This window comes from Lontra canadensis, unplaced genomic scaffold (assembly GCF_010015895.1).
Source record: "Lontra canadensis isolate GAN:19392208 unplaced genomic scaffold, GSC_riverotter_1.0 scaffold29, whole genome shotgun sequence".
NCBI classification, from domain to species: Eukaryota; Metazoa; Chordata; class Mammalia; order Carnivora; family Mustelidae; genus Lontra; species Lontra canadensis.
The window spans coordinates 175,635-203,148 of record NW_022631023.1 but is presented as its reverse complement, the minus strand read 5'-3'; the positions used below and the strand labels follow the sequence as shown (position 1 = coordinate 203,148).

General features: G+C 50.6%; 1 protein-coding gene across 8 annotated transcripts in view; it reads left to right on the top strand.

The window, feature by feature from the left end:
- The window catches only part of DIP2A (disco interacting protein 2 homolog A), a 93,555-nt gene that overhangs the window by 19,908 nt on the left and 46,133 nt on the right, over window positions 1–27,514 (top strand). For 6 of the 8 annotated variants that reach the window (XR_004383612.1, XR_004383613.1, XM_032865173.1 and 3 more), the window contains exons 2-8: window positions 2,075–2,146; window positions 5,833–5,952; window positions 11,388–11,507; window positions 12,870–13,079; window positions 16,944–17,072; window positions 24,665–24,784; window positions 26,217–26,414. Coding sequence is in view for 6 of the 8 variants with exons in the window: in XM_032865173.1 (XP_032721064.1) it covers window positions 2,075–2,146; window positions 5,833–5,952; window positions 11,388–11,507; window positions 12,870–13,079; window positions 16,944–17,072; window positions 24,665–24,784; window positions 26,217–26,414 (969 nt within the window). In the remaining 2 variants the exon portion in view is untranslated. Of the gene's footprint in view, window positions 1–2,074; window positions 2,147–5,832; window positions 5,953–11,387; window positions 11,508–12,869; window positions 13,080–16,943; window positions 17,073–24,664; window positions 24,785–26,216; window positions 26,415–27,514 lie in introns of those variants that run through there. The other 2 variants (XM_032865177.1, XM_032865178.1) reach the window with 2 other exon arrangements.

The following is a 27,514-nucleotide window of genomic DNA, read 5'->3' as shown; positions in this document are numbered from 1 at the left end:
GCTCGTTTGAAATGGGAACCAAGCAAGGGTCTGTTTCTAGGAAATGAATACTTATTTTTAAGTATCCTGGAAAATCAGTGCTCTGCTTTGAAATAGGGGTTTATCAGTTTTTGTGTTGTGTAACAATATTTAGTTTTCATTTCGTTTCAATTATATATTTTCATATATTTCAAAAGAAGCATAATTTGTTAGCAGATACTGCTTTAAAAAATACATGTGCTTTAAAGTTGTTCACAAGTTAAACTCTTAGAAGCTATATTCCACAATCCTATGGTGGCCCAGTTTGGGGTCTCTGGTGCAGTGAGTGGGCAGGGCAAGGACAGTGCACCCCAAGGCCCCGGGCCGGTAGCAGCCGGTCAGTGTACTCACTGCCTCATGGACTGGCTGATGTTAGAGATGGAGGGCTTAGCAGAAGAAATCAGTGAGATGTGCCATATCCTGCCGTTCAGGGCAGGTACAGATACATGGACACAAAGCGCCGTACATTCTGCAGAACAAACTCAGATTAAAAGACGAGGTGCCTTGGGGGGCTCAGTGGGTTAAGCCTCTGCCTCCGGCTCGGGTCATGAGCTCAGGGTCCTGGGATTGAGCCCCACATCGGGCTCTCTGCTCAGCAGGGGAGCCTGCTTCCTCCTCTCTCTGCCTGCCTCTCTGCCTATTTGTGATCTCTCTCTGTCAAATAAATAAAAAATGAAAAAAAAAACAATAAAAGACTGGTTTGCTGTGGGGGAGGGGAATCCAGTAGGGACGGAGCTGTAAGCAGAGTGCAGGGTAGGTGAGAGCCACAGGAGCGGCTCGGTGGGGAGGGCGGCTAAGGAGCTGTGGTTAACGCAGGGCAGACCCCCGGGAGCTCGTGTTCGTCCGGCCTGGACCAGAGCAGCCGCCTGCCTGTTGGGAGGGCAGGACCTGGTGCTCCCTGACCGCAGACTTCTTTTGTGGGGTGCTGTAGGAGTGTCTCCCCAGAGACTTCCAGCAAGTCTTCACTTGGCTGGGAGACATGTCGGCACAGCAAATCCTGCAGTCACGAGCATGGACAGGCCGTGCTTGGTGAGGCCCCGGGGTTGGCGGCCCAGCCTCCCGGCTGCCAGCAGCCCGGCCCTGGGCTCGTGTGGGGGGCCAGGGCTGGGAGGGGAGGAGAGCTTCAAAAGAGTGAAAGCTTTTGTTGACGACGGTTTGCCCAAACAGGCTACTAGTGGAAATTGTAATATGTATTTCTGGTCTAAAGAAAGTCTCTAAGACATGACAGATGCCTGTGGAGCGCGCCAAGTTCTCTCTAGGAAGCAGACTGCACAGAGCTCGAGAGGTGTTTCCATGAAGACACACTTCCTGTCTCGCTCCTCTGCCCGGCTTCATTCGCTGTTCTTCTGTGTGACCACGTGGCGGCGCGGCCGGCCCCGTTCCCGGGTCCCGGCCCAGCCTCACACCGCGTGTGCACGGGCCGCACGGGGCTCACTGCGGGGTCTGGGCGGGAGGCAGGCTCAGCTCGGTTGTGGGGCGTGGCCTCCGAGTGCTTCTCTTTGTTTTTCACTTCAAAAATGTTTATTTTTAAAATTTTTATTAAATTTTTTTTTAGAATCTGCATTTCTGGCAGGCTCTTAGGGGATGATGATCACAATTTTTAAAAGCCAAAGTGTTGTTTACACACAGTAAGACTCGCCCTTCCTGGTGTGCAGGTCTCGGGTTTTGATGGGCACGTGCAGTCATGAGCCACCAGCACCATCAAAACACAACGGCTTCCTTGCGGCCGAAAACCCCCTCCTTCCCTGTTGGACTCAGCCCTCCCCTCACCCCCATCTCTTGGCAGCCACCCTCTGCTCTGGCCAATGGTTTTGTCCCTTCCAGGATGTCCTGTACGTGGAGTAACTCAGTATGTAGCCCTTTGAGCTGCCTGCTTTCACTTAGCAACGCTCAGGGCAGCTCTCCAGGTTGAAGGCGTTGGTAGTTCAACGTGTTCTGTCGTGGGGGTGCACCAGAGGCGTTGGTGTTTCCGGTTCCTCCATTAGGAACGACCGCTTCATTGCAGAACTTTGGAACTTTGGAGGAAATATAATCATCTTTTGCTGCTGTGTTTTAGGTGACATCACTCAGAAAGGCTATGAGAAGAAACGGGCAAAGCTGCTTGCACGCTACATCCCGCTGCTTCAAGGTAAAGTCCGCACGCTCACCCGTTTCCTAACAGTCCGTTTTCTCGCTGAACTTGACCTAAATGTGGACTCGAGAGTTTCACATTGGTATGTTTCATAGCTTATCAAGGAGGCCTGGGCAGCGTAACTAACAGTAAATAATGTAGCCACAGGTTATAATTTACAGCTTGGGTTCGGTATAGATCTCATTTCCAAATAGGATTTATTATATTTTTAATGGTGATAGAACATGATTCTTCTTGTGATTATAGTAAGGAACGTCCCGTTACTTCGGTTCAGAATAAAGGCCGTAAAGGTGTCGGTTCCTCCTACCTTAAACTGATCTGCGGAGCTCACACACTTGTCATTTCAACAGGTTTTGTTTTTGTTTTTTGTTTTTGGTGGAATTTAACAAGCTAATTCTAAAATTTACATATAAGTTTAAAGGGCCAAGGGATTTGAAATGTGCTCAAAAAGGAGGAATGAGGTGGGAAGATTTGCCCTACCAGGATAAGAAGAACTGCGATCGCGCTGCTGTCGTGAAGACGACCTGGTTTGGAATGAGGGCAGGCAGCCGGCCCAGCAGAGCAGCGGGACTAGGAGCCCAGACACAGACACTCACGTGCGTGCGTGCAGCCGTGGCCTGTGGGGGGACAGCGTTACAGGGCACGGTGCTGCCACAGCTCCCTATCCTCACAGCCTGGACACAACAATCAGCGTCTGGCATAGAAGGGCCAGTAGAAAAGGCGAAAGCTACAGCCCCTTAGAGGGTCATACAGGAAAATGGTCACCGTTGCACAACATGGCAAAATGGGTGGGACATCACAGGTCTCTGTAGGGGCTGAGAAGGGCCCGAGGGAGGGAGTGGCGACTGGTGAAATGACCCATGTCATTGTACCCACAGTCACCGTAAAGAGAGTAAGGGCACGTCACGCAGTGAGAAGAGAATTGTAACGGAACTGAAAAAGAACTAGTGTTCAGAGCATGTGCGGCGGCCCTGTCGTGTTTATTCCCTTTGGTGATAAAGGAAATGTTCTGTGACCCCTGGCCGTGGACAGCTGCTGAGCACTTGAAACACGGCTGGTGTAACTGGGAGACTGGATTTTTGATTTAATTGGAATCAGTTTAACCTTAAATAGCCGGAAAGTCCCCCAACATACTTTTGACAAAGCTCGGTAGGAGGCTGGGCTGGAGCCTCGCACCGCTGTTTCCTAAGTGGCGATCCCACTAGTCAGCAGCAAAGAAAGAGGTTTAACCTCAGTGGGAATCAGAGGAATGTGGATGAAAGCCTGCGCGGCTTGTTGGAGGGGACGCTAGCCGAGGGGACAGCTGGCAAAGCTGAAGGGGGCATTGGTGACCAGCCGCACAGGTGCTCTGGACGACCCCCGGGATTCTCGCACTTGTCCTCTCTGCGCAGCAGCCCATGTTGGATCCCTACGGCGCCGGGAGCGCAGACGCCCCCAGCAGAGTCCATCCGGGGGAGAGCGTTGGCAGAGCTGGCTCTCAGAAACGTACGGGGGCGAAAGCCACTCACGGGGGAGCACAGCCGCTGCCGTCAGGAGAGCCGACCTGCACTGATCAGGAACTCTTACGAAGCTGGGAAGAGAGACAAGGCCGTGGTTTTCCCGGAAGTCAGCATGCCGTGTGCTCGTGGAGTGAGGCGGGGGCGCAGGGGGCCCGGAGGTGCTTGCGTCTCCCCTTACCACTGCTGAGGTCCCATTCGTTTTTTTCCCGTGTAACGATTTATAAACGGGACACGTGGTTTATACTGCCTGTGTCGGGGTGATGTACCTACAGTAATCGACAATAAAAAGAATACGTACTGACATTCATTCCTCCAAAAGAGAGTCTCTGAGCCAAATGGGAGTTGAAGGAAACTGTTGGCGTGTCGTGAAAAGCACGGGACAGACGTCACCAGCCGCTGTCAGACTAAGTGACACACACGGGGGCCTCCGTAGCCCAGGCGGGGGAGACGTGCCCGGCGATGGTGTCGGAGAGCACAGGAGAGCGCTGAGGGGGAAGCCTTGTGTGAGGGCCGCCATCCTGGCCGGTTCCTGCGGCTCTTTCTTGGGAACTATTAGCTCCATGAGCTGAGTAGAAATGCAAAGAAGAGGAAGTGAAGATGTTCCTCCCCACGAGTGGGTACGGAAATGCGAACCGAAGTGAACCATTTCCTCCTCTCAGACTGGCAGAATTCTAAACATCCTTCTGAGCACCCAGTGCTGACGAGGCTGAGGGAAATGCCCTTCCCTGCGCCGCTCGTGGGCACCGTGTGGCTGTCGCCCTTCGGAAAGTCCTGTCCCGGGACCTGTAAAAGTGCAAGAGCACCTGCTCCCTCACGCGACCGTTCCACATCGGGCGCGCATTCTTGTGGGACCCACGAGTCTCTCGAAGGATGAATGCAGCTGAATTTGGGGAGCAAACGTAAGGGTGTCCACGGGCGCGTGTCCGAGATGCAGGACGGTCGATGTGTTCTCCATCACGAACGTCGGAGTCCTTCATCCAGTCACAGTGCGCCCGGCATCGCGGTGCGTGCGTGTCCACGCTCGGATTTGGGGCGCTAACGCGGACTTCCGGAAGGAGCACCCCATCTTCTAGCTCTGCGTAACCGAGCACCCAAGATGCGGTCCTCAGCACCGGTGATGACCTGTGTTCTGCTCACACACCTGCAGCCTGGCGGGGCTCCGAGGGCCGCTCGCCCCCTGCACAGAGCCAGCCGCTGCGGGCCCCGCCGTCCTGTCGCGTGTCCTCTTGGCGCATTGTCTCCAGGTCACACCAGGTGGTCTCTGCCGCACTGTCCAGCACAGGCCGGAGGCAGGGATAGACGGCCCCTTCTTAGGAGGGGTGAGGGCTGGTGGGACCCACGGGGCTGGAATGCCTGCAGGCTACTTTTACGAGATGTCTTGAGCCAGAGACTAAAGTGGAACTTGATCAACATGATGGGAGGCTTGCCCTGTGCTGTTCTCGAAGGTCAGCACATTAGAGCTCAGACAACACCACGAGTCTGCCTGCTTGGGCCCTGTCCCTTTCCTCACCACACCGTCCTCTGGGCCTGTGTGGTCAGGGGCTGTGCAGTGCAGGCTGTCTGGGTGTTGGGTTTCGAGACACAGCAGGCGGGCACCCCAGGCTAAGGGTGTCAGCACCTGAGGTCTCTGTACCCTGTGCCCTCAGGCTGTCGCGGTCATGAGCACCCCTCACTCACCACTGCCCATGTTTCTGCCTATGTCTAAGGGCGGCTGCTTCTCCCCAGTGACTGCTTCATGGGGAGTCACTGACGTCGTGGACAGTGCCAGGGAAAGTGGCACTAGGCATTTCAGATTCAGGGAGCATTTACGATGCAGAAGTATGCTTTTGCAGGGCCTTCCCAAGAGAGTCTGCCCCAGGTGGCCGCATGTGCTGGGCCGCTGGGCTCGGGGACCCTGTTGCTGGTCACCCTTCCTGTGGATGGTGGACAGTGAGGCAGGGCAGGCTGGGCACTTTCGGGAGAGCAAGCGGGAAGTGGGTATTCATGGCTCTGTCCCCAGCCTCCAGACCCAGGGGTCTTCTGGGCTTCTGGGACCACTGCTGGATGCTTGTGCCTGGATTGTTACTGTCGGTACAGTGTGTGCTGTAAACAACACAGGAGAATGTGTGGTGTTTTAAGTGGATTTTTCCATCATTGGAAAAGCAAACTGTTCACACAAGATGATCCTACAAAATTGTGTTGCAGGAGTAGATCCATCCCTACAAGCAGAGAACAGGATCCCTGCTCCCACCCAGACCACAGCTGCCGTGTCCAAACAGCGGAAGCCAAGGCCCCCCAGCTCCCGGGACGAGCGCTTCCGGTCAGGTAGGACCAGACGTGGGCAGCCGCCCCTGTGGCCTTGGCTGTAAATGGCTGTGAAGAGACTGGTCTCAGGGAATGATAACTTACCACAGCCCGCGACTTCTCAAGAGGGAAAACCTAACCTTCACACAACCACAGTCTTCCTTAATGTAACCAGTAGGGGTGGTGGTCTCTCCCCAGGGGATGCTTATGAAAACCCCTAGAGAAGTCATCCTTCCCCCCTGCAATTAGTATGATTTCTTTAAACTTTTTGTCCATTTTCCTGCCTCCAGCTGTGGGACTGGGACTGGGACTGGGACTGGGACGGGACTGGGAGTGGGACTGGGACTGGGACTGGGACGGGAGTGGGACTGGGATGGGGACTGGGACTGGGACAGGACTGGGAGTGGGACTGGGATGGGAGTGGGACTGGGATGGGGACTGGGATGGGACTGGGACGGGGATGGGGACTGGGCCTGGGCCTGGGCCTGGGCCTGGGATGGGACTGGGACTGGGACGGGACTGGGCCTGGGATTGGGATGGGTAGTTTTTGTGTGTTACGGAGCAGCTTTACTACTGTAGGTGTTTTACTATCTGTCAGTCCTTTTTTTTTTTTTTTTAAGATTTTATTTATTTATTTGACAGAGATCACAGGTAGGCAGAGAGGCAGGTGGGGGGCAGGGCGGGTAAGCAGGCTCCCCGCCGAGCAGAGAGCCCGACACGGGGCTCGATCCCAGGATCCTGAGACCATGACCTGAGCCAAAGGCAGAGGCTTAACCCATCGAGCCACCCAGGTGCCCCAGCTGGTTCTTTGCATTCTCTTAAAGTGGCTTTTGAAGAGCAGAAGTTTTAAATTTTATTTATTTTTAAAAAGATGTTATTTATTTATTTATTTAGGGGGAGAGAGCTAGTAGCAGCAGCGGGGGGAGGAGCAGAGGGACAGGGGAAGCAGACTCTGCACTGAACACAGAGCCCAGTGCGGGGCCGACCCCATGACCCAAGATCACCTCCCACTGAAGCCAGAAGCAGAAGTGAGACGCTTAACTGACTGAGCCACCTGGATGCCCCTAGAAGTTTTTAATTTTAATGAAGTTCAACTTAGCTGGGTTTTTGTTTTCGTTCTTGTGTTTTTAGTGGATAGTGCTTTTGTTCTCGTATCTAAAAAATCTGGCCTGCCTAAGGTCACGAAGATTGTTACCTCTGTTTTCTTCTAGATGTTTTGTAGTTTTATATTTTAGCTTTAAGTCTGTGATCCGTTTGGTTTGGTATTAGTTCAAGGTATGAATCAAAGCTCATTTTTTGCATCCAGATGCCCAGTTGCCCCACCGCTTGTGCCGCCTTTGCTCCTCGGTCTGGGAGCGCCTGCTCAGGTTACGCGACGTTACTCCTGGACTCGGCCTGTCCTGTTGGTGCTCGTCTGTGGCAAGAGCAGGTTTCAGGGATTATAGCTCAGTAGTGGATCAGTAGTGCTCTTCCAGGAGGAGTTTTGTTGTCTTGTTCCTTAGTGCTGTTCCCTTGTCTATGACGTGACTTTTTTTCCTCTGGGGCTTCGAAGGTTTTTCTCTTTATCGCTGCTTTGGAGCAATTATAATGTGCTGTTCTCCTCACGGCAGCTGTTCTTTCAGTCTCAAGGGGAAAAAGCATTTACTAATATAAAGCAAAAACCTAGTGGAGATAGAAGAAAAGAGAAATCCAGGCTTAGATGAGGACAACAGTCAGCAGTAAAGGAGAGTAGGACGGAGTTCCCGCAGATCGGGTGCTGACGACACCCAGCCTTCTCAGCGGAGGGAGCCCCGTGGAGACACCCAGGGTGGGTGACAGGCCCGGGCGCGGCGTCCTCCCCGCAGCGAAGACTTCCGCTGACTGTCCCCGGATGGGCCGCGTTTCTAGGGCCTGTGACGGGGTCTGAGGTTAAACGTCTGTTCACCTCCGTGCAGTTTGGAGCGCGGCATTTCCACGTTCTCGTGTCTTCACGTCCTCAAGGAGCCCGGGCGAGTGTGTCTGCCTCCCCTCGGGGATTCCATTCGGGGGGGCCAGCCCCGCCTGGAGCAGCAGGGGATGAGAGGAGATGTGAGGCTAGACTCACAGAAGGGCCCGTTCTGACCTGGAGGCCAGCCGATGTCCACGCACCAGGCTCCCGGGGTCAATCGTGCAACATGAGTGCTTTAGCTTTAGTCTCGCACACGGCGTGCTTTAGCCTGTGTTTGTGCAGGTCGGGGTGATCTGTGATGTGGGACAAATCACAGAAGCGTCTTCCGCTCAGTACATGTGCCTTGGTGTGTATGGTTTTCGGTTTCTTGGGCTTCTTGGATTTCTGAGCTCCTTGGATTTGTTGGCTTGGACCCCAGTTACGCGGATACGGTGTCGATTTTCAGTTCGGGGTCGTCTCACCTGCGTTTGTGACGGCGCTCGCTTCTGAGACTGCGACAGGGCTCCAGGTGTGTGCTCACGGTCACTGCCGTGTCGTGGCAGGGGCTCCTCTCAAACACCTTCTATGTGTGCGAGTGTTTTTGTTAGGCCCTTACGTTTCAGTGATTCTCGGCCGAATGTGAAATTCTGGGTTCGGCTCTGCTTTCTTCAGCAGTACGTCGTTGCCTTCCTGCCGCTGGTAGTTTCTCTTCACTAATGTGAGTCTGTCCCTTGACCCTTCCAAGGTGAGACATCTTTCTCTCTGGAAGCTTACGGAATTGCCTTGTTGTCTTTGATGTTCGTAAACTTTATTTTATACATCTTTGTGCAAATTTTTCATCTTTCCTGATTAGCACTCTGTGGGCCATTTCACTGTAAGGATTTTAAGTGTTTTAAAAACATTTTGTTGGAGAAAAATGGAAACATGTATAGGAATGGACTTCCTCGTGTAATAACCCTCTCGAGTCACTGTCATGTCGGTCTGGACCCATTTATCCACTTTCCGCCTGGGCCCTCCCTTCCCACATGATTCTGAAGAAATCTCCGCGATCACGTTATTTCATTTAGATGTCACAATATTCTTGGTGTCCATTTCTGAAAAGGATCATGTCCTTGTATCTCTAAAAGATAAAACCATCATCATAAATTAATTAGCAATAATTCCTTAATATCAAATATCCAAACGTTCATGTGGTTTTTAATTTTTGATTATTATTTCAAAAAAAGTTTTAAGTAAGCTCTGTGCCCCACGTGGGGTTCAAACGCGTACTCCAAGATCGGGTGCTGTGCTGTACCGACTGAGCCAGCCAGGTCCCCCGTGGCCGCCCTGTGACCCAGACAGTTTGTCTGGACCCAGGGCCCAATCAAGATCTACACGTCACACATGTTTGATGGTGTTTTCAGTCCTTCCTGACTTACACCCGTCCGAGGCCCACGGGCGTCGGGTTAGGTGCTCGGTTGTCCCTGAGACGAGACACAGCGCCGCGTTCCTGCGCTGGAGGACAGCCTGCCCGGGATGCCCGCAGCGGGCAGTAGCCAGTGCCTAGATCCAGTCACTCATGAGGGTTGCAGAATGGTGAAGCTGCCTCTGTCAGCCTTTTTCATTCGAAGGCTGGCGTCCTTCTAGAAAGACAGACTCCTCCTTGCTTGCTCCCTGCTGTGGGAGAGCCAGGATGTGCTCATTTCTTTCCATTTATTTGCTCCTTTTTAGAATGATGAGTCGGGTCGCTAGCGTCCTCCCATGGCCACCGGTTGGTTTTGCTGCCTCTCTTTCTTCCTTTCTGTTCTTCTGTCTGTGTGTGTATGGATTTGATACCTTTCTTTTTTTAAGATTTACTTATTTATTTGAGAGGGGGAAGGAGAGTAGGGCAGGGTGAGGGCAAAGGAGAGGGAAAGAGAATCTGAAACAGATGCCCCAGTGAGCACAGAGTCTGATGTGGGGCTCAACGCCACAACCCTGAGACCGTGGCCGGAGCCGAAATCAAGAATCAGATCTTCACCGGCAGAGCCACCCAGGCACCTCAGCGTTTGGTGTTCAGTCCGCTCTGGCATCTGTCCTTGTCGGTGTTCAAACCGTCCCAACCCTAGCCTTCGGGAGCCTCTCCCAGTCAGCTCCACAGTCCTGAGCTGCTGGACCAGGTCCTCACCGGCGGTCATGACGAGACGCTCTCAGCTCCTCTGTGCATTTCTTGCCCCAGCCTAGACTCCGCCTCTCTCGGCGTCCTCCAGTGAGGATGGAATTTGAAGACCACATTCTGGTGCAAGGGTTACTCATTGTTGTTGGGCTGATGCTTTTTTTTTTTTTTTAAAGATTTATTTATTTGACAGAGAGTGATCACAAGTAGGCAGAGAGGCAGGGAGAGAGAGAGGGGAAGCAGACTCCCCACTGAGCAGGGAGCCCGATGCGGGGCTCGATCCCAGGACCCTGAATCAGGACCTGAGCCAAAGGCAGATGCTTAATAACTGAGCCACCAAGACACCCCTGGACAGGCTCTTCTCCTAGACATTTTTAGTGGGCAGAGGTGCCGCATCATAGTTAAAGACAAAATATCGCATGTGTTCATGCTGACACTTCCCACTCAGATCCAGGAAGAGAGGCTTGTTGCACGTCCTTTCTGTGTGTGGATCTTCTTCCTCATGAGTATCTTGGTTCCCAGGGACGGTAGCATCACTGTGTGATTGCAGGAAAGAGTTTATATTTCTTTTCTTTCTTTCTTTCTTTCTTTTTTTTTTTTTAAAGATTATTTATTTATTTCACAGACAGAGATCACAAGCAGGCAGAGAGGCAGGCAGAGAGAGAGAGAGGAGAAGCAGGCTCCCCGCGGAGCAGAGAGCCCGATGTGGGGCTCGATCCCAGGACCCTGGAATCATGACCTGAGCCAAAGGCAGAGGCTTAACCCACTGAGCCACCCGGCCACTCCTATATTTCTTTTCTTAAGTGGTGGAGCCAATATAGCGCTTGAACTCAGGGTCCTCAGACTGAGACCTGAACTGAGATCAAGAGTCAGGTGCGTAACTGACCGAGCCACCCAGGAGGCCCCAGAGTGTATAATCTGACTTGTCCTTAGTAACTGCCCCAGAGGGACAGGCTGGACAGTCTGTGTATGTGAGAGTCATCTGGAATAGTTGAGGCGACAACCAGAGACACATTTAGGTTCATTTGTTTCATTTTATTTTTAATTTGGGGGATTTCGTTTTTATAATATAGTTTTGATTTATAACTGAAAATATTTACATGGGTCCAAATCTACAAACAAAAGATCATTTAAAGAAATCTAGAGCCAATGTCATAGGCCATGCTTATTTTTTAAATTAAAAAAATTTTTAAGTCTAAAATCGTGAACATGCAGGTACTGCATTGTCTCGGGTGGAGGTCGGTGATCCGTCAGCTGCGCACAACACCCAGGCTCGTCCCATCACGTGCCCTCCTTTACGGCAGGCCGTGTGCTTACGTCTCTTTCTCATTCAGGGCAAACAGATAAGAGTGTGAAACTTAATTTTGTTACTTCCTGAGCCATGGAACGTGTCTTCACAACCTTGTTTCTGTGTAGATGTTCACACCGAGGCGGTGCAAGCAGCTTTGGCCAGATACAAGGAGCGGAAGGTGCCCATGCCCTCGAGACGACGCTCTGCCCTCACACACTCGTCTGTGGAGACCTACACACCTCCAGGTACCCGCTCCCCGGGCGCTGCCCAGCCCTGACGTCAGAGCCTTCCTTTCCCGTCGGCCCTGTAGAGGAGATCCGGAGAAGTTAGAGATTAGGAATGTTTGTGTATGTGCCGTATTCCTTCCTGAACATCTGGGGTGGACGCAGTGGGGCTCTGACCCAAGCAAGTGCTTGCTTTCTATAGGACTTTAGTAAAAGAATTTAATTCTTTCACTAAGATGCCATTGATGGTTTTTAGTCAAGAGAGGAACCTAAAATCAATGCTTCCTGGGATACTAAAGTTCTCTGATTTAAGAATTTTGAAATTATTCATCTTATTAATGACTATTTGCTACATTGTTACCAGGCCTTAAACAGGAGAGTATAGGGCTATTTGGAGGATTTTAAAAATTTATTACTGTTCTGTTGTCATTACCTTCAGAAATGAGAACATTTACACGGAGCTTCTCTCCAGCAGAGGTGTCGTAAGCTCTGTGTCTACGCCACACCTGGAGTTGGTGGCGTGTGGCGCTCTGTGCTCCCTGTCTTGTTTTTGAAGTCACGAAAACTGGAACAGGAGTTTTTGGTTTGATAATGTAGTGAAAACCAGACACCCCAGACTTATAAGACAACTTGGTGGTTTTGGTAACACTTCCTTTCAAAAGAAAAAAAAGTTTATATTGTTGAAAAAATATCTTCTAAATATGGCTGTCGAATTATCGTTTTTACTAAACATAACTTGACGTACTACCTACTTTTCAAAAAGAAAACCTTTTTGTAATGATAAAATGCACAGTCAGGGTGGCTCGTAGAACCTTAATGACCAGTTAATCTAACTGACTGGAGCAGTTGTCTTGGGGAAGGAATTCTTCCCGCGCTCCCTACCAGCGCTCCCAGGAGGACGCAGGTGGATGGGGGTTCGCCTGGAGTGGGTTAGGGCTGCTGCCGTGTGACCCTGCGCGGCCTCAGGAGGCCGGCTGGGCCGTGCGCAAAGGTTGTGTGGGGCATTCACTCAGCCGAGCGCTCAGCGCTGGGGGTCTCGCGCGGTGCTGCGACCCCACCTGGGAATGTGCGGAAGCCATTTAGGGCTTGGGGTTGCCTTCGCACCCAGCGTGTGGTGCTCCCGGACAGTCCTGTGGGGGCAGCAGGGGTCTTGAAACCACGTTCCCAGGTAGTGCTCCTTGGCTCTTCCAGTCGGGCAAACGCAGGCCCTTCTAGACCGCGGGCAGCCTTGAGATGACCCCTTGGCTGTGCTGGGCGCAGCGGTGCGGGTTGTTGTGCAGCTTGCTGTGGGCAGGCCTGGGAGACGCAGGAGCTGGTGTGGGACTCCGCCCTCCTCCCAGACTCACCCCTACATTATGCCTGTCGTCATTATTTTAACCACAGACACATCATCTGCCTCGGAAGATGAGGGCTCTTTCCGGCGACCCACGCGACTCACCTCCACTCCGCTCCAGAGCCATTCCAACACCGAGCCCTGGCTCGACCGGGTCATTCAGGGCTCGTCCACCTCATCCTCTGCATCCTCCACCTCATCTCACCCGGGAGGGAGACCCGCTGCCGCGCTCACAGGCCCCACGGCCCACGCCCACATAGGTCAGTGACCCGCTGCCCCGGTCTCTCCGGCACAGGGGTGCCTCTGTGCTCATCGAGACCCACCCTCTCTTTTTCATCTGGAAACGGCTTCTTGGTAGCAAAGGTCATTCTTGATGCTTCTGTGGTTTGGCCGTTCTGGACCATGTGGTGTGCTGGCCTCCCCCGGGCCCCAGAGGGGGTGGGTTTCTTGATGTCATAGCCCCTCCTGCTCTGGAGGTGTGGGCTGGTGCAGCTGGCAGGTGTAGGGTGGACGGTCCCTTAGACGCGGCCTTGGTGGCTCCTGAGGGCCTGCCTGGGCCCGCTGCCTCTGTGTTGTCTCAGCCTCCGCTCTCTGCCACGTGCGCACCGTTGTGGCGCCGTCCGCGGGGCTGGAGGCTGGGGCTGCGACCGTGGTCTGGCTGTTCTTCTTCCGCTTTCCAAGTGAGATAGCCCCTCAGCCCGAAAGGAGGTGTCAGGCAAATCTAAGTCATTAAGATGTTAGATCTTTTCTAAATCATCCACTTCTTTAAATTACATTAATCTTAGGAGAAATCGCAAACCTTCCGTCATCTGGAATCTCACTTGCTAACAACAGCAGTGGCTCCGTTCTCTGTCCAGGAGCCGGTGTGCGGAGTTGGCGTCCGTTCTGCACCCAGACTCACGAGTTTCTTGGGTGGTGCCGTCAGGACTGCCGCAGACCGCCGTAAAGCCCCCAGGCTTCTAGACGTGGAGGGAATGACAGACACTTGCCTGAGATCACCCTGGCCCAGGGCTGACACTGTTTTCTTTGCCGTTAGTTCTGCTCAACGGATTTGGTGCACCAGCTGCACCCCGTCACCAGCGGGGGTTTTCGGTGCGGTCCTGGGAGCCTAGACATCCCCAGGCAGAGGCAGGCTTAGGGGCTACGTGCTTTCATGTGAAATTTTGGGTTTTGGTCGTTTGGCTGCCCGCGGAGTCAGCTGGGTGACTCTCAGTGTTGTTGCGGACACGTCCCTGACGCTCGTCACTTTGTCTCTGTTGAGTGAGGAGACCTGCGCGTGTCTGTCGAGCGGGTGCCGTCTTAGGGACGTGGCCTCGCTGCTCCCCGCACCCAGAGATGCTGCCGACGGCCCTGGGTGGCCGGAGAGGCTGGGGCTTGAGGCCAGAGCCCTTGGGGCAGCAGCCCACGCAGGCTGTTGGCAGCGGCCCCGGGTGTCCTGTGGATGGCTGCGGTCACCCGCCAGCTGTCCTCAAGGAGGGCCTCAGGGGAAAGCTTGAAACCATAGCCTTTGCACAGATGCGTTTTTTCTTCTGTTTGTCACAGTGATCTGGCTTATTGGAAACACACAGATCTCTTCAATGAGAAAGACGGTTGTTTCCGAATGTTGTTCCCTTGTTTCTGCTTCCTGATGCTCTGTTCTCGGTGAGATGCTGCAGGAAGTAGAGCTGTGTCAGCCCCCGCCGAGCCGTTGCAGACCCTGCTTCCCCGTGGGTCAGAGGTGAAAGCGTGTCTCGCACGAGCAGCTGCCCACGGCTCAAAACGTGTGGCCCCACAGCCCTGGACTGTCCCGTGGCTGTGGGGTGTGTGTTGTCCCTGAGGGGGTCTGGGGAGGCCGGCGACCGAGACCCCTGGCCACGTGCATGGACGGTCCCTGACTCTGGCAGGTGCGGTTGCACCCTCTTCCGTCCCTGGTCTCTCCTGCACGTTGTGCGATCGGTTCTCGTAAATTCTAATCATCTTCCCTCATTTGCTGAATGTTTGCTGGACCCGGTTGATTGGAGTTCCTGAATCGGAAAATACTTCCTGTCTGCTCCTGGTTATAAAAACCGTCATTTTAATGGGATCGGGAGGGAGACAAACCATAAGTGACTCTCAATCTCACAAAACAAACTGAGGGTTGCTGGGGGGAGGGGGGTTGAGAGAAGGGGGGTGTGGTTACGGACATTGGGGAGGGTATGTGCTATGTGAGTGCTGTGAAGTGTGTAAACCTGGAGATTCACAGACCTGTACCCCTGGGGATAAAAATACATTATATGTTTATTAAAAATAAAATTTAAAAAAAAATTTAAAAAAAAGTAAAAATCGTCATTTTAGTTTTTAGCATGTGAGAATTCTTCAGTTTGGACTAAGAAAAGATATATAGAAAGAGGAAGAATATATTAGGTAAAAAAAAATTGATGTGCAATCTATTAGGTAAAGGTAATTTTAAAAAAATCCATCATTTTCAGTTTTGGCTTAAGGAAATCAAATCCATAACACATTGGGACACAGATGTGAATACCTGTATTTGAAAGCAGTATTTTTAGTTATAGCCATTCATTTTTATTTGGAATATTGTTTATTTTTGTATAGTGATTTTAAAACTACTTTGTAGTTAAGATTACCATTTATGCCTTCCATGAATATTGTTAAAATCACTTACTCTTTTTGCTAGACATGGAAGGTTGGGGAAATTTCTTTCTAAACTAAAAGAACATCCTGACAGGCATACTTTAAAATGTGAATCTCATCGTCACACTTTCTCACGGGTTGTGAAAACTCTGTCATGAAGATAGATTTTTCCAGATGGTTTTTTTCTGATATGTCAATAGTAAGTTTGGGTTTTGCTTCCATATAATTTCATCTTTCTACATATTTTCTATATATTTAAAAAAAAATTTAGTTTACATTTTGTCTAGGTGGTGAACTAATAGTTAAGCGATCGGAATTTGAAAATCAGAAGTAGCGGAGTAACCACTGTGGGGGCAGGACCAAGCATCAGAGGACCAAAGGGACAGCAGGTGTGCCCCGCCGGCCCTCGTGCAGACGCTCGCGCTCAGCAGCCTCAGTCAGCCGGCGCCATCCAGTCCCATGCCGTGTGGTCCAGATTAACCCCAGGATGTGTGTGTGGACAACGGGAGGAGGGACTTCAAGTATTTTCGGCATCTAACATCACTTGTTTTTGACTGTGACGTTAATACTTGTGCGCCTGGCACTTGCCTGAGGTCCCCCTATAGTGAGACATGTTGATCTGTCAGTGGGGATCGTTTTTATGTTCGTAGGCTTGTTCTGTGAAGCCTGCAAAAGTCGTGTGTTTTGTGACATCCAGCATACTGTTTTGGGGAGTGGGGGATAGTTTATAGAAGCCTGGCTGTGTTTTTCATAATACAGTGAAAATGGTCCAATGACCACTGATTTAAAATGTGTCTCTCCTTCACTGAAATTCCTTTTTTTCATTATTTTTATTTTTATTTTTATTTTTTTAAAGATTTTATTTATTTATTTGACAGACAGAGATGACAAGCAGGCAGAGAGGCAGGCAGAGAGAGAGGGGGAAGCAGGCTCCCCACTGAGCAGAGAGCCCGATGCGGGGCTCGATCCCAGGACGATCACGACCTGAGCCAAAGGCAGAGGCTTTAACCCACTGAGCCACCCAGGCACCCCGAAATTCCTTTTTTTTAAAAAAAGATTTTATTCATTTACTTGAGAGAGAGACAGCATGAGCAGAGGGAAAGGGAGAAGCAGGTTTCCCGCTGAGCAGCCCAACACGGGTCTTGAACCCAGCACCCTGGGATCACGACCCTAGCCGAAAGCAGAGGCTTCATGGACAGAGCCACCCAGGCGCCCGTCACTGAAATGTCTAACTGCAGTTCACTCGTGCCTGTCAAGGCAGCATCGTCTGAGGTTCCGGCCAATATCCGTTGAGAACCAGACAGCCCACGTGCTCACAGGTGTCCATAGGCTGTGTCTGGGGCTCCGAGTGCACGGGGTCCCCGTGTGTCTTGCCCCACCAGAAGGACCAAACAAATCCCGTTCCTCGCTTAGAGCTCAGCCGGTGAGGCTCTCGTTGAACAGGATTTCAGGAGCGACTTCGACTTCTTTTGAATCAAGAGCCACTTTCATGCGGGTTTGTTTTTCCAAAGCAGGTGTGCACTCCGCCCCTCCTGACGTCACCACGGGCCTCGTGGAGCTTTCACAGCGTGAGCGTCCGCAGCTGGCTTCGGTGCGAGGGGTCACTCGGGGCTGCAGCGGGAGCATCCTGGAAACGGCCGGTGGTGAGCCTCTCTCTGTCCTTCTGAACCATCCTCAGCCCTTCTCCTCAGGCACAGAACACGGCTCCGGGGCGTTGGCTTGAGCAAACCTGAGCCGCTGTAATTCTTTGCTGTGTGTGCCCGGAGGCTGGTGTGGGCGGGGCGCGTGACCACAGACCGCACGTTGGGAGAGACCGTCAGCAGGTCTCCGGCATCGGTCACGTGGGGAGCACGGAGAGCAGGGAGGAGAAAGCCTCCATCTGTAAACCGGGTCCACATAGCAGAAGGGAAACGAGAGGCCACGGCGGGCTCTTCATGGCCGGCTCTTTGGGGTCTCGGGATGAGGGTGCCCTGCCTGTGACGGCCGGGCCCCCACGCTCTCCGTGCCCGCAGCCTGAGACCTGCGTCCGGCAGCACGCCTGCTTTCTGACCCGCAGGCCCCGAGGCCAGCGAGACCCTCAGTGCCTCCTTCATACCGTCTCCTTCGGAGATAGTTGCCAGGGTCTTCTGTCAGTATCACGCCAGGTTTTCTTTTTAATATCAAGTGTATCAGATTAGAATGGCGGAGTATTCCAGAGGGTCTTAGATTGAAGGTTTTAACGTGTATTTTGATATTCCAAAGCAGTAGATCAAATTTTGTCAAGGTCTTTTAGCTCCTTGTCCAGATGCAACAGGAAAATCCTGAGTCAGCATGAAGCAGGCTTTCCATTGGTTAGATGGATTTTTAAAAATTTGATTATAGTTATTTTATTCTATTTTTTGGTGGCTTTCTAAGAAATTTTTAAAATTTAAATTCAATTAATTAGCATATAACGTATTATTATTTAGGAAAGTAAGAGTTTAGTTAAGGTATAACTGACTCGTAATTAATGGCACATATTTAAAGTGTCGATTTTACAAGTTTAAGACGTGTGTACACCCGTGAAAACCATCTCTGTGATCAAGATTGAACACATCCATCTTCCCCCTCCTCCCCTCCCCAGCACTGCTGCACCCCCAAATAAATAATAAATAAATGAATGAATAAATAAAGTCCTGGGGCGCCCGGGTGGCTCAGTTGGTTAGGTATCTGACTCTTGATTCTGGCTCACGTCATGATCTCAGGGTGGTGAGAGCGAGTCCTGTGTGGGGCCTGCGCTCGGGACAGAGCTGTTTGGGATTCTCTCTCTACCTCTCCCGCTGTCCCTCCCCCTGCCTTGCTTGCAGGCTCTCTCTTTCTACCCCCTTAAATGAATAAATAATTCCTTTAAGAAAAAGAGACAGTGAACACATCCAGCATTCCTAAATGTGTCCCAGGAATGTAATACCTCCCTTCTGCCCTTTTTGGCTTCCTTCAGTCTTCAGGCAACCCCCGATTTACTTCCTGACACTGTGAATTAGTTTGCATTTCTGGAATATCATAGAGATAGAATCATGCAGCATTTACCTTAGATTGTCTGGCTTCTGCCGCTCTGCGGAGGCACTGAGATTCACGCAGTGTCTTGGATGCATCGAGAGTTTGTTCCTTTTACCGGTAGGTGGTGTTCCCTCCAACGGCTGTGCGTTCACTCACGGCGTTTGGGTTGCTTCCGGGGCTTGGCTATTACAAACAAGGCTGCTGCGACATTCTTACAGCGGTCTTGGGGGTCAATGGCTATGAAGAGAATGGCTGCGCCATAGAGTAGGGTTATGCTCAACTTTCTTTCTTTTTTTTAAGATTTTATTTGTTTATTTGACAGAGATCACAAGCAGGCAGAGAGGCCGGCAGAGAGAGAGGAGGAAGCAGGCTCCCCACTGAGCAGAGAGCCCGATGTGGGGCTTGATCCCAGGACCCTGGGATCACGACCTGAGCTGAACGCAGAGGCTTTAACCCACTGAGCCACCCAGGTGCCCCTCCTTTTCTAATTTCTTGAGGTGGAATCTTAGATCACTGAATTTAGATCTTTCTTGTTTCCTAATGAAAGTATTTAGGGGCACCTGGGTAGCTCAGCTGGTTAAGGATTTGACTTGATTTCAGCTCAGATCGGGATCTGAGGGTCGTGGGATTGAGCTCTACGTCAGGTTCCATGCTGGGTGTGGAGCCCGCTTAAGATTTTCTGTCTCCCCCCAACCAAAAAAAAAGGTATTTAAAGCTTTAAATATCCTTCTAACAGCTGTTTTAGCATCCCACGTGTTTTGATACATTCTTTTCCTTTTTAATATTCAATTCTAGATATTTTCTAATTTCCCTCATGCTTTCCATTTTGACCCTGATTTATTTAGAAGTGTGTTGTTTAATTTAGCAGATTTCCAAATATTTCAGGTGTATTTCTCTTACTATATTATGTAATTCAACTTCTTCTAAATATATTGAAACTTTTTAATGACCCAGTGCATGGTCTATTTTGGGTATATAATGCTGTTGGGTAGTTTTTCTGTAAATGAAAGTTATATCCAGTTGCTTTATATCCAGTTATATCCAGTTACTTTAGTTTGAGTCTTCTCTCTCCTTACATATTTTCTTTGTACCTTTTCTATAACTTGCTGAGAGGGATATTGAATTTCTAACTATAACTGTGGATTTTTCTGTTTGTTTAGAACTGTCAGTTTTTGTTTTGTGTATTTTGAAGTTCTGTTATTAGGTGCCTACATATTTAAAATTGTTCTGCCTTGATGAATTGGCCACTTGATCATTGTAAAATTATCCTTCGTGATATTTCTTATTCTGAAATCTTCTATGTTTGGTATAATTGTGGCTGCCTTCAGCTATTTGATGATATATGTTACATGGCAAATCTTTTTATCCTTTTACTTTTACCCTACCTAGGTCTTTGAAATTAAAACGTATTTCTTATAATTAGTATTTTATTCATTCTTGTATTTCTCCTTAAGCAGAGAATCATTTACTTCATTGAAGTGTTTGGACCATTTATAGCCAGGTTTTTTGTTTGTTTGTTTATTTTTTAAGTTTGCTCCACTCAGCATGGAGCCCCGTGTGAGCCTGAGTTCATGACCCTGAGATCAAGACCTGAGATGAGATCAAGAGTTGGATTCTTAACCAGCTGAGGCACCCAGGCGCCCCTATAGTCCGTTTTAAAGATTTTATTTGAATTAATTTACTTATTTGAGAGAGTAGGGGTGGTGTGGGCAGAGGGGCAGAGGTAGAAAGAGAATCTCAAACAGGCTCCACGCTGAGCATGTGACCAGATGGTGGGGGTCAATCCCACAAGCCCAAGATCATGACCTGAACTGAAACCAAGACTTGGATGCTCAACTAAGGCACCCAGGCACTCCCCACCGTAGTACATTTCAATTAGTGGTTTGGTTGGGTGGACATCTATGATCCTGCTCTCTTTTCTCTGTTTGAATCTTCTGTTAATTTTACTCCTTTCCCTGTTTTCTTTTGATTTATATTTTAATTTTTATCTACTTTTTTTTTAGTGGTTACTGTAGAATTTACAGTATGTATCTTTACCTCATCACTGTATGCCTTCACATGAAATTATAACTACCTCAATGTGGCAAAGATGGGTTTTTTAAAGGAATGTTATAGTGACCATTGGAAAGCTTGCTGGGAAAAGTTAAACTCAGATCCTATTCCACTGAAAAGGCAAAACTCCAAAAGAATCAGGCTCTAAATATCAGAAATGAAGAGTAAAATTTAAAAAATTGGTGAATTTTCTTCAACCCAGTTATAAGTAAAGACTTTCTAAATTTAGCTAAAAATCTACATGCAATAAAAGCAAAGATACATGAATTTGACTATGTGAAACTAAAAAAATTCTTACATGGCAAAATATCCCCATTTAGAGTCATGAGAATCGACAAATTAGGAGAAAGTATTCACAGCATGTGTGATAGGTAAAGCTCTGATGTTTCTAAAAGACTTTTTTGAAGAAGATTTTATTCCTTATTTGAGAGAGAGCGAGAGAGAAAGTGCTGCATGTGCATGAGTCAGGTAGGGGGAGAGGCCAAGGGAGAAGCAGACTCCCCGCTGAGCAGGGAGCCCAATGCAGGGCTTCATCTCAGGACCCTGGGATCATGACCTGAGCCGAAGGCAGATGCTTAACTGAGCCCCCCAGGTGCCCCTAAACAGACTTTTAAAAGTAGGAAAAGATCCAAAATCATACGGATTGCCAGTCAGTTAGTTATGGTATATGGGCTGGTGTCCTGCGTTTGTAGGTGCTATTTCATTAGGGACCTAGCCACGCCCCTCCTTCCAGTGTCCTCTTTGCTACTTTTGCCCCAGAATTGCAGAGTAGGGGATTTGCAACCAGACGCCGTGCTCACTGCCCAGAATGTTTCCTATCCAGCCCTTTAAGAAAAGTTTGCCAACTCCTAGTACAGGAAAATGGGCAGAAAATAGGAGCAGCCTGTTCATAAGAAGATATAAAAATAGTTCTTGAACATCATGTTCAGGCTTTTTTGTAATTAGAGCAACATGCTGTTGGTGGGAATGCAAAAGAGTCAAACCTCTTTGGAAGAGAAATTGGTAAAATATATATACAGGTGCTTCTGTCTGGGTGCAGGATGCCGATGCGGAACTGTACTCAGAACACAGATTTCCGAAAGTCAGGATGCGCGTGTGCAAGGTGGTTCTTTACACAACTACTTATAATTTCAAAACATCGGAAGCTCCCTAACTCCTCACACCTCACAAGCTGGTTGAACAAATCTAGTGTATTCCCACTGTGGAGTACAATGCAGCCGTCAGAAATAGGGAGGGAAAAATAGGGAGAAAGCTCTTTATGACTTGGAATAAGGTGTTTTTCCAGGAGATGTTGATAAGTGGAAAAGCTGTGATATGCCACCTTTGTGTGAGAAACAAGGGAACGTAACAAAGCGTGTGTCTGTATCAGAGGGGCACTAGGAGGACAAACCAGGAAGCGCTGAAGTTGGTCGTCCCCAGAGGTGGGTGGGTGGTAGGAGGCGGAGTTCAGGAGGGAGTGACATTTCTTTGAGTTTGTCTTCATAGTTTTGACTTTTAGAAGTTTGTTCATGTAATACAAAATTCAAAGCATAAACTTGAAGGATGGGAGGAGGGTGAAAACCCCTGAAACTGAAAGCAAGTGGGAAGGAGCCCAGTTGCGTCCCCATGAAGTGCCGAAGCCTCATGTACGGGGAGGGGAGAGAGGGCGGAAGGTAAGTTAAGAACACGGTGTTGGACTCCACACCTGCAGTCTTGGGCGAGGTTGGGTGTGAACAGCGGAGAAATCTTGAACTCTTGCTTGTAGGTTCGTATGGGTAGAGCAGCTTGGAGGTTATTTTACATACGTGATGGTGTTGGGCAAAGGTATTGATGTTGCTGGGATCCAGGGATCTTACTGTGGAAGAAAGGATGTCCAGATGAGACAGGAAAGGCCAGAAGAACCCCGTGGGGAAGATCGGGATTGGAAGAATAGGTGTGGACGTGTGCATCCTAAGATCTAAATACGCGTCTGTTCCCACTGTGTGGGCACACGTACAGTGACGTGCAGGTGTGTGTGTGTGTGTGTGTGTGTGTCCGTGACCGCACGTGTGTGTACATACATAGTACACTTTCTCGGCTCTGTATTCTGAAAGCAGCAGAGACACCGCAGCAGTGGTGAGTGCACCCAGTGTTGAGATCTCGGTCTTCGGCGTCTGTCCCATTCAGAAGGACCAGGGCTCCTTCGAGAAGCGGCTAATTCCGGGGCTGAGGCAGGATAGCATAACGTGACTGAAACATGTCAGAACGTGCAGCCGTGCTTAAAAAAATGATGGGTCATGTCACCTGTCAACTTGCACAGGATCCCACTGGCTAAATGGGGGACAATTTGTGCATCAAAATAGTTAACCATAATGTCTTTTTTAAAAAAAGATTGATTTATTTGAGAGCGAGGGAGTGACAGACGGGGGAGGGGCAGAGGGAGAGAATCTGAAGCAGACTCCCTGCTAAGCACGGGGTTCAGCCTGGGGCTCGATCTCACGACCTGAGCTGAAATCAAGAGTCAGATGCTTAACCAGCTGAGCCCCCCGACACTCCAAATCCGCGATGCTTTATAACAATCCAGCAGTCACTCATTCATTCCTGATGACTGATTGATAGATGGACAGATAGATAACAGGGTGCTGAGTGTCCCTGGGTACATGTAAATGGGGTGCTCATGTTGGGGCATAATTTGCAGCCGGAGCCGTAAAAACTGCTTCTGACAAGAATGACCTGATGGGATGTTGGAAGCAGGCAGAAGGCTCTGTGAGGATCCGGGTGTTTGTGGCGTCTTGAAGTGTCCCTCACACACTGCGTGTTAGTTGCTGGAGAACACGTGGTGACGATGTAGGGAGGAACCCAGGCAGTGTTTGGGTGAGGAAGATCTGTCTCCGTGAGGGTAGGTGGGCGTCCCGTAGAGTGGGACGTGCTATTTGGTGGCATCTCAGCCAGGAGCACAGCACCATAATGTCTGAATTAAATCTTGACGAAACGTCAAGCAAACTCCGAATGAGGTGTGTTCTACTTTATTAAAAAGCCAAACCAAACCGTATTCTTTCAAAATGTTAATGTCATAAAGGATGAAGAATGTTCCAGATCAGTGGAGACTAGACTGGTGGTGACCCAGTACGGTGCTTGGTTTGGGAATGTGACTGGCTCCAAACCAGAGGGGGGCGTTGCCGTGGAAGGACGTCAGGGTGCCGGCCACCATGCTTGCAGCTGGACAGTGGGCTGTGTCTCCGGCTCGGGGCCCTGCTCACCTGTCCTCCACGGGCGCCCGGGGCCCCCTTCCCACGGTCCGCGGCTCTGGCTCCTGCGTGTGGGCACGTCCCTGCTTGTCCTCGCCGGGCAGGTGCTGAGCTGCCCTTCTGCTGACTCTTCCTCTGCCACAACGTCGTTTCTGGATAGTTACTCAGGACGCCCAAGAGCTTTCCGTGTATGTGGCTTAAATCTCTTGATGTTTACTTTGAAGATTTAAAAAATATTTATTAATCCATTTAAAAATAGCAATAAGAAACATCACATCTTCACATAAGTTGCACATATTTATGAAAGAATTTCTTTTTTTTTTTTTTTAAGATTTTATTTATTTATTTGAGAGAGACAGAGAGCGAGCGAGCATGAGAGGGGAGAGGTCAGAGGGAGAAGCGGACTCCCCGTGGGGCTGAGAGCCTGAGGCGGGACTCGATCCTGGGACTCCGGGATCATGATCTGAGCCGAAGGCAGTTGCCCAGACAACTGAGCCCCCCAGGTGCCCTATGAAAGAATTTCTAAAACAAAGGTGTGGCCCAGAGAATGGGCTTGTTTTCCACGGCCGGTGTCCCTCGGGGCCGGCGTGCGGGGGAGCAGGCCCCACCGCGTTCTCAGTCTGTTGTGCCTCCCGCATTGTGCGGCCCTTGAAGACACGCTGTGCCCTGAGAGGAGGGAGGGAGAGGCCGTGACACCCCCACACGGCCCCGCAAACCCCCTCAAAGGGTCTCTGGGCCGCTTCGAAGACCACTAGCTGAGCAAGGGTTCTGGATCCCGGAAGGCCTCCAGGGAACGTTTGCGCAGCGAGTGAGTGAGGCCCGGCATGGCTGCGCCACGGGCCGGCGCTCGGCTGGGTCTGTGAGCTCCTGCGTGTTGGCGGCCTCGGTGGCTGAAGCCCGCCTCCGCGTCCTGTCGCAGAGGCTGGCGAGCTCCGGCCTCAGCGCTCCTCTTCCCGTGGCAGGTGTCCCCGTGAGCAGCAGGGTGTCCTCCAAAATCCAGCAGCTTCTCAACACCCTGAAGCGGCCGAAACGCCCTCCGCTGAAGGAGTTCTTCGTGGATGACCTTGAGGAGCTGTTGGAAGGTGAGCGTCCGGGCGGGCTCTGCTGTCGGACGGGGTGGCTCTCCTCGCAGGGTTCCGGGCAGCTTGGCGTGTATGGTCACACGGTGACGCTGCAGCACAAGCAGGCGGCCCTCTGTCCGCCTCCAGCCCTGGGTCACTGCGCCGCGTCCCGTGAACGGGGAGAAAATGCGTCTCTCGTGATGAAGGGACTTCGCGTTTCTCTGTGCCGGTCCCGGGCGTGGTACTGGAAGACCCCTAAGGGTTTGTCGAAGTTACGTCGTTTCCGTTTTTTTTTCAGTCCGCTCCTTGCCCCCCGTGGGTTTGAACTCATGGCCCTGAGATTGAGAGTCCCACGCTCCACCAGCTGAGCCGGCCAGGCTCCCCCGTCATTTCCTTTTGTACTTAAACTTTAGATCTGAAATACTTGTCTACCCATGGTTTTAAAGTATATTTTTAGCATGGTTTTGGCTCTTTTCCAGAAATTCAGTCTCTCATTTATGAGTGAGATGTATATTTAGGAAAAAAGAATGTAGATCTATTTTTAAAAGAGAATTACCAAGGAACAGAAGTCTAAACCTGTAGGAAGGGAACAGAAACAAAGGCTAGTACGAGGTCCGAGTGCGTAATTATATTAGAGCTGCGGGGCGCGTGGCCGGCTGGCCCCCTGCCCCTCCTGCCTCTCCTGTACAGCGTTACTGCCCCCGTGACTGCTGCTCGGTGTCCCCTCCACTGAGGGTTAAACTCAACTTTTAGGGCATTGTTTTCCCCTTTGTAACCAGATGACTCCTTTCAGATTCAGAGTTCAGTGGTGGAAACGGTCTTTGGGTATTTTTTCTTGCACTTGGGCAGACGCTGGTTACATAGCATTGGAGACGTAATCGATTTTACTTTATTTTCTTTCTATGTGGTGATGGTTGTTTTGAGTGCCCAAACTGAGATGGTGATTGTACTCACTTGTATCCTTTATAAATGGGACTCGTGCCTGCCCCTCAGGTGTCGTCATCGGCCATCAGCCCACACACTGCTGCTGTTCTGGGGCTTGTCCTATGAGGTCGCAGTTAGAGTCTGGCGTTGTCCATGACGAATCTCTATCTGTCCTTTGGTACGCTGGTCTGTGACTGTTAGAATGATAAGGAAATCCAAAGTTATTTGAATCTTCTTAGAGTTGGTGGTTTTTTTTAAAGACTTTATTTATTTATTTGACAGAGATCACAAGTAGGCAGAGAGGCAGGCAGAGAGAGCGGGGGAAGCAGGCTCCCTGCTGAGCAGAGAGCCCGATGCGGGGCCCGATCCCAAGACCCCGGGATCATGGCCTGAGCCGAAGGCAGGGGCTTTAACCCACTGAGCCACCCGGGCGCCCCAACAGTTGGTATTTTTTAAGAGGATGCTTAAAAACAGGGTGTATGTATTGTACTATAAAATGCTGATTTCTTAATTTCAACTTTGCTTATAGTGCAGCAGCCGGACCCAAATCAGCCAAAGCCCGAGGGAAGCCAGATGGTGGTGCTGAAAGGGGAACCTCTGGCTGTAGGGGTTCCCTGGCCCCCATCCCTGCTGGCTGTCTTGCAGCGGTGGGGTACGACGCAGCCCAAAGCCCCCTGTCTGACCGCCTTGGACACGGCCGGGAAAGCCATCTACACTCTCACCTACGGCAAGTGTCGAGAGCGGTTGGGGTCTGGGTTAGCTGTAAAATGTTAGGTGTCATGTAGCGTGACCGAGAGCTTCATGAACATGCTAGAATGATTCCTGAGAAAGCAACATGCTGTCAGAACAACAACATTGCCTCACTCCAGGTGCCCCTCCTGGACCGCTGCCCCTGCCTCCCCGCAGAGGAGGCGACCAGCCACTGCTCTGGTGTTGGGGGTCACACCCAAATATGCGTCTCTGAACGGTGGCATTTAGCTCTGTCTCATTTTGAGCTCTGTATGAACGGAATCACACACTATGTATTTTTTGTGTTTGGTATCTTTTGGTTCCGTATCATGTTTTCACATAACACAAATCCTGAGCATCTGGCTTGATGCATTGTCACGGAGAGAATGTATTCCTCTTAGCCCCGAGCATTTCCAGGTCCCCAGGCCCCTGTGTCCTTTCCAGCATGCACACCCTCCCGCTGATGGTTGACCTGTTCTGAGCCTGAACACCTCTGGCTTTCCCTGATCCAAGCTTTATGTAAAGGGAATTGGGCAAAAGGTGTCGGTGTCTGCATCCCGTTGTGCAGCTTTGTTCATGAGGCTCAGGCATGGTGTCGTGTGGTGCTCACTGACGGATGTGTTTATTGTGTGAACGTGCGGAGAATTTCCAGCGTGCTCTACGGCCGACAGACGTTCCCACTGGGGCTCCTGTGTACGGCGCTGTCAGAACATTCCTCGGGGAGTCTCTTTGTGCGGGGCATAAATGTACACGAGTGGGAGCCGTGTCCGGCTTAGGACACACAGTGACACGGTGTCCGGACCATGCGTGCAGACTAACCCTAACCCCATCCGTGCCTGCACTCGCTGTTTTCTGTCTGTTTCAGCCTAGCTGTCCCGGAGGCGTGTGGTGGTGTCAGGTTAGGGTGGTAATTTGTTTGCGTTTCTCTGATTCCGGATGATACTCCTTGTGTGTTTATTGGCTGTTTGAAGATCCTCTTCTTTGTACGGCCCAAACCCTGGGCTCGTTTCTCTATTTGTTTGCTGATGTTTTCTTCTTCGCGTGTCTCAGATGTGTGTCTTTTGTCACATGTTTTGCAAATGTCTTTTTCCGCTCTGC